Here is a 7,087-nt window from a genome sequence, read left to right on the forward strand (position 1 = left end):
TCACAAAAAACCCTAGCTACTATAATGTAACACACGAGACACTTTGTTAATTATTACACATTTCCGAGGTTTGCTACTTCTTTCTAGAGCTCTCATGTATTTGTACATAACATCTCTTAGTTTACATAATAGTCTAAAGGCATGTAGATGGCATCTAGAGGTTGTAAAGATATATAAAATATTCTAGAACATTATGAAATCATTATGTATAGAGAATTTCGGAGAATTCTAGACAATAAATTCTCGCAGTAGGATTAAGTAGATCTTCACTATCCAATGTGGAATAGGTATAAATACCCCTCAAAGGGCCTTATTTGTAATATCTAAGAATCCAAGAATTCAAGCAATAGTGTCTATGAAAGCCAACTAAGTCTATAAATATCATGATATAATAAACAAACTCGGTAAATGTCTTGATTATTATGTACATTTTTTAAGTAGTTGTATCAATCATTAGCAACCATGGCATCCATTCTAGAACCATTTTCTATTTTCTTGATGATCAATCTGCTGCTTTGGGCAAGCCGCTCTTTAACATTTGGGGATATATCAACGTCAACTAGGATCGAGTCATCCTCCTTAAAATCTCCCCTCAAAACTCCCAATGCAACTTCGTTTTCAACCATTTGTTGAATTACTCGCTTCACTGGCCGGGCTCCAAAGTTTGGGTCAAAACCCATAGTAGCTAGAAAACTGACAGCTTCATGTGTGTACTGAAGATCAATTTTCTTATGTTTGAGACGCGCTTTTAGGCGGTTCATCTGCATTCACAAAAAATATGTATTATTTGATTTCAAGATATGATGCCATCAAGAAACATACCGTCAAAAGTCATGCCATTTTGATATCATTGATCTCATATGAGAACACAATAGAGGATGATACTAAAAATGACTACAAGCAAATGAGCAAGTACACATTCTACATATGCCTATGAGCACCCAATTATAATTACAAAGAGATATAATATGGTATTATGAGAGAAAAAGTCACTGGTAAATAGAAACTTAAGATAAATGTGCTGGTTGAGGAGATTTAAGATGAATTAGCATTAACAAGACACCCAAGTAGACTAGGATTATGGACTGAGAGAATCAGAAACCCGCGTAAAAACATGGAAGTATTGTCTCATTATATCAATAATATTGGAAAAAGCAGCATGTCTGATGTCCCATGAAACTTGTCCTATAATGGCAGGTCAATGGACAGCTTATTTTAAAAGGAAGACATGACAAGAAATGGTGTATATCTAATGGAAAGCTACTACATACCTGGATTTCAACAATTTGACTGACATGCTCCATGTCCAAAGGTTGGAAAACAATGTACTCATCAATTCGATTCATGAACTCAGGCCGAAAATTCTGTCTTGCTAAGTCAACTACCTGCTTTTTCATGACTTCATAAACTGCCTCTTTACTACCTTGCGAGCTTTGAAGGGTTTCAAGAATATGCTGTGAACCAATGTTTGAGGTCATTATCACAACAGTGTTTGTAAAGCTAACAGTCCTTCCTTGGGAGTCTGTTATTCTTCCGTCATCCAACAGTTGCAACAGAATGTTGAAGACATCATGATGTGCCTTCTCAATTTCATCAAAGAGCACCACTGAATAAGGCCTCCGACGGACCACTTCTGTAAGTTGCCCACCCTCTTCATAACCAACATAACCTGGTGGAGCACCAACTAAACGTGAAACCGCATGCTTTTCCATATACTCACTCATATCAATCCGCACGAGAGCATTTTCTGTGTTGAAAAGGTATGCAGCAAGAGCCTTTGCAAGCTCAGTTTTACCAACACCTGTGGGGCCCATGAACATGAAACTCGCGATGGGCTTATTTGGGTCTGATAGTCCAGCTCTTGAACGCCTAATTGCATCAGCTACAGATTTCACTGCAATATCTTGGCCAACAACCCTGCGGTGAAGTACATTCTCTAACAAAACAAGCTTATATCTTTCTGTCTGCTGAAGATTTGACAATGGAATACCAGTCCATTTGCTAACAATTTCAGCAATGTCAACATCTGTTACTTCTTCCCGGAGTAAAGAGCTTCCAGACTTCTGATACTCAGCAAGATTTTTCTCAGCTTCTTCAAGCTGACGCTGAAGAGATGTCAGTGTTCCATACTTAAGTTCAGCAGCACGATTAAGATCATATTCACGCTCTGCAGCTTCCATCTCTAGGTTGACCCTGTCAATCTAAATAAAGGAAATAATGACCAAGGTTCAAGACTAAAGATTCAGCATAAAAGAGAACAATATATAGAGAAAAATATAATGCATCAATCACCTCCTCCTTGATTGATCGAATACGGGTCATCAGGTTCTTTTCATGCTCCCACTGTTCAGTTAGCTCTTTTTGCTTTTGTTTAAGTGATGATAGGTCACTTTCCAGCTTGCTCAGCCTTTCTTTAGATGCTTTATCAGTGTCATTTTTAAGAGAAAGTTTCTCCATCTCTAGCTTTAGTATTGTCCTATCTAACTCATCTAACTCGGTAGGCTTTGAAGTAATCTCCATTTTCAATTTTGCAGCAGCTTCATCAACAAGGTCAATGGCTGGAAAGAAAAAAAAAAAAAAAAAAAAAGAGTTCCAAAAGTTTTTAAAAGCACAATTCAATATAAAGGATGTGAAATAAAGTATAAAATGATAAATAAATAAGTTAACAAAGCTGAAATATAATAATATGAAATTAGAAAAAAAATTCCCCTTCAACAAATATTGTTATAATATTCAAAAAGATAAAATGTTCACAGAAACTTTTCAATATTTGCAGCCCCAAGGTAATCACATACCTTTGTCGGGTAAAAAACGCTCAGTAATGTATCTATCTGCAAGAACTGCTGCTGATACAAGAGCACTATCAGATATTTTGACCCCATGATGCAGCTCATACCGTTCTCGCAACCCACGAAGAATGGAAATTGTATCTTCCACAGATGGTTGTCCACAATATACTTGTTGAAACCTACGTTCTAAAGCAGGATCCTTCTCAACGTACTTTCTATATTCATTTAGTGTAGTTGCTCCAATACATCTCAGCTCACCACGACCAAGCATTGGTTTCAATAAATTTCCAGCATCCAATGACCCACCAGTAGCGCCTATTCATAAAATATAACAGAGAAACATAATTAAAAAAATTATTTTATACTGCAAAACTATTCATAAAGTATAACAGAGAAGGATAATTAAAAAATTATTTTATACTGCAAAATGAAAATGAACACAAATTTTTGTTTAATCTAAGGTCAATTTAACCAAATAGCATGCTGAAAGTAAATTGCAAGCATATAAATGCACAACTTTGCTATTTCATAATGTGTTTATACCCTGTCATTGTCTTAGTTGTACTTTGTAAAAATACGAATTTAAAAAGATAATAAAGAAAGCAACAGTCTTTTAGGAACTTCAACAATTCCAAATTAAAGAAATAGGCAAGAACAATACTCTGGAGAGGAAAAAAAAAACCCTAGGGAATAACAAAAAAAGAAAACCATAAGGAATAAATGGAATAAACTCAACCTGCACCAACAACAGTGTGGATCTCATCGATAAATAGTATAATCTGCCCATTTGAAGCAGTTACTTCCTTTAATACAGCTTTTAATCTTTCCTCAAATTCTCCACGGAACTTGGAGCCAGCAAGCAGTGCACCTATATCCAATGATATCAACTGAACAGAACAAAAAAGACTGTCAATACTTGCACGCAATGAACATTAGCCTTGAAACTAATATAATATGTAACATAAAATGAAATTGGCATTTAAGGTTCACATTCAAAATATATTGCATGACAATATACATCTTAAACCAGATCTCAATTTTGGAGAAGCAGTTATTACCTTCCGATTCATGAGAGGTTCTGGAACATCTCCACGGACTATCCGCTGTGCCAACCTAATGCCAAAGAAACAAAAATCTCATTGCTCATATTAAATGAGTGAATGCTTCTTCAAAGCAGACATCTCATTGTGAACTTGTTTCAAGAAGCCATGAACTTTTCAAGTCTGTTTACGTGGCAGCATTGCAAGAACAATGATCTTTTATTCTTTATTCTACAGCCTTGTAGTGCTTTACACACTACTGTAACCAACTCTTTTCTAATTAAGAGACACATAAGAAAGTGTGCAAAATTGTTTTCTAAAAGCAAAATAAAATAAAATAAAATAAAACAACAACAACAAACATGTTACAAGGTTTTATTAATATGAACCAGGAAAAAGGAGAACCTGTGATCTCATTGGTACATAAGGTGAAAATCCCTCCCAAAAAACAAAAGAAAAAAGAACAGTGACCTTAAACAGTTCAATCCTACCATGTTCACCTCCCCAGTTTCTACCACCCCCACATAGTTGATATAAAATAAACTCATACATATGCTTATGATTATCTGATAGCTCTCAGCCTCTCACAATATCTAGTTACTTCTATCCACAGTAGTACTTGACAATAATAGCTCAAGCAATAAAAATATGAAATCAACAAAAAATTAATAATTTATAATCACATTTATGTTACTCAATCTAACATTAGATTCAAAAAACTGCACATTCAACTAAGCACATGCCAAACAAATAAAAAATAAACATACACAGATGAGAGACACAGGAAACTATATAGATCATACCCCTCAGCAATTGCAGTTTTTCCAACTCCCGGCTCACCAATAATAACAGGATTGTTTTTGGTCCTCCGACTCAAAATTTGAATGCAGCGCCGTATTTCATCATCTCGTCCTATCACTGGGTCAAGTTTTCCACGCCTAGCAAGTTCAGTCAAGTCAATACCATATTTCTCAAGTGCCTGGAACTTCCCTTCTGGATCTGTACAGAATTAAAATCATTCCAGTACATGAGGAAGAGTTCAAACTCAAATTTGTGCTGTATGCCTATATTCAAAGATGAAAGTCTAAAAGGAATATCTTGTTCACCAAGAGCATGCTATTATGCACATACTTTGGTCAGTTACTCTCTGATTTCCACGTACAGCTTCAATAGCTTCCTTTAAAAATTTCTCACTAAGTTGCAGATTTCTAAATAGTTGCTGCCCGAATCTAGTGTCTGAATATAAAGCTAACAGCAAGTGCTCCACGGACACATAGGAATCACCCATTTCTTTCTTATGTTTCTTTGCATTTTCTAAGAGAGAGTAGAGATGGGGCCCAATAATGGGACCACTAGTATCACCAGTCACCTGCAAGCAAAAGTGTAATTACTTATTCAAGACATTTGGGAACAATTCTTTATTACTAGTAACAGATAATAATAAAAAGGGTCCAATCCACATTCTAGCTCATACCTTAGGCTGTTGAGATATAAATGTATCTGTGGCTTGCAAAATTGTTGTGTTATCCAATCCAGCCTTAGTGAATATTCTCCGAGCTAATCCATCCTTCTGCTCCAGAAGGGCTTTCATTAAATGCTCTGTTTCAACCACTTGTTGTTTGTTGGCTCGTGCTGCATCTACAGCTCCAATAATACCCTCAAAAGCCAACTCAGTATATTCTGCATTGCTAATCTGCAACATTAATGTAATTTTTAACACACACAGAGTCAGATACGTATAACTACATGGGATATATATTTGGGAAGTATCATTAAAATTAATAACAAAAAACACAGGCTTCAACCTAAGAAAAGGAATAACAAAAGAACAATGAGCCCCATCATTTTTAATTTTTGCTGCCTGAGGATCAAAGAAAACAAACTTCGGTTTGCTTTTTCAAGCATATTTGTTAATTAATGTTTTTAGATTTGAGTTCTTGAGACAAGTAGTACTGTTAAATTAGTTTCTTAATTGTATGTTATACTTCAATAATTCAATCTATCAGTATCAAAGCTAAGCCAAGGTTTAGTCAAATTGGCTCAAACCAAAAATGGAGAAAAATGTCTAGTGGCATTGTGGCAATGCAATATAGGCTAGAGCCATAGAGGGAGTGTTAATAAATCTTGTACCTTACTCGGCCATGTTACAGGATGCCTGCCGAGATGATTTATCTTAATTGTTACATACTCCTTTAAGTCCATTTTTTATAAGTTAATTGTAAAATACATAAATTAGTTATCTTTACCGCAACACATAAGAGAGAACTAGAGTTGTTCATTGGCTCAATCCAACCTTGACGAACCATGTTTGAGATCACAATCATTCATTATAACCTTAAGATAAACATGTCACCTTCTTTTGTTTGGCTAAATTCTAAGAAACAACTTTTCTAAATTACTTTAACAGCCAGATATGATTATTAAATAAATATTAATAAGCATGTATTAATGTAAGTTGCAAAAACCTGTCCAGAGCTAGCGGCGGCGGTGGAGTATGCGCGGCCATTAAAATTTCCTCCGAACATGACGGCTTTCAAGTATGATTTCGACACATTTGTGGCAGTTCCAACTCTCCCAGACACGGAGGCGAGTAACAGGTGCGGTCGAGTAGCATTTAATCCGTTGAGAAACGAACCCTCGGCGGCGCGTGAGGTGGCATAGCGGGACTGAGCCAGAGACCGGTTACGAGACGCCCTGAAGGCCGCCAGAGCCGACCTAGTCAATCTGGCCGTGGAGGAGCTCCGAGATGTCGCCATGTTAATCACGTACTAAACGATGAGGGAGAGGTAAATAGGTAATTGTCCTAACACGATTAAGAACAATGAATTCAACGATAAGCCATGCGCAAGGAGCAAATGACTGAAATGAGTGTCACTCCATAGACAGATATATAATACGATATGCTTGGGAAAGAAGAAAAGCCGCACTGCCACAGTGTCGAAGTCTGTAGAACCTTCGCGTTCTCTGCACAGTTTGTTTTGGTCCATTTTCTTTATCTTACTTCTTTCTCGTCTTGGCCGTTTTTTAGGGTTAAATTTCCAATGGATTTCAGGTATTTCCAAAAATAACAGTGACAGCCATTGTTGGGGTTAGAATCATTGGATTAACTCAGCCCTTTGGTTCGCATAAAATATTTAAGAAAAAATAAAATTAAAATTTTATGAAAAATAAATTAATAAACTATTAGAAAAATTGATTCTATTGTTTAATTGCCTAATTGGTGTAAAAAAAAATATTGAAAATATTGATTTGGTTGTT

The 7,087-nt window shown here is 35.9% G+C and overlaps 1 protein-coding gene across 1 annotated transcript; it reads right to left on the minus strand.

The window, feature by feature from the left end:
- Window positions 1-231: 231 nt before the first annotated feature.
- LOC116006617 (chaperone protein ClpB3, mitochondrial-like) lies at window positions 232-6,819 on the minus strand. The gene is made up of 10 exons (XM_031247057.1): window positions 6,295-6,819; window positions 5,304-5,522; window positions 4,961-5,198; window positions 4,633-4,828; window positions 3,848-3,902; window positions 3,526-3,676; window positions 2,796-3,104; window positions 2,293-2,558; window positions 1,272-2,201; window positions 232-761 (listed from the first exon to the last, which is right to left on the minus strand). The coding sequence occupies exons 1-10, from the start codon at window positions 6,583-6,585 to the stop codon at window positions 447-449; spliced, it is 2,970 nt and encodes a 989-aa protein (XP_031102917.1). The 5' UTR covers window positions 6,586-6,819; the 3' UTR covers window positions 232-446.
- Between the last annotated feature and the right edge of the window lie 268 nt (window positions 6,820-7,087).

The sequence above is a fragment of the Ipomoea triloba genome, chromosome 15 (genome assembly GCF_003576645.1).
Source record: "Ipomoea triloba cultivar NCNSP0323 chromosome 15, ASM357664v1".
Lineage (NCBI taxonomy): Eukaryota > Viridiplantae > Streptophyta > Magnoliopsida > Solanales > Convolvulaceae > Ipomoea > Ipomoea triloba.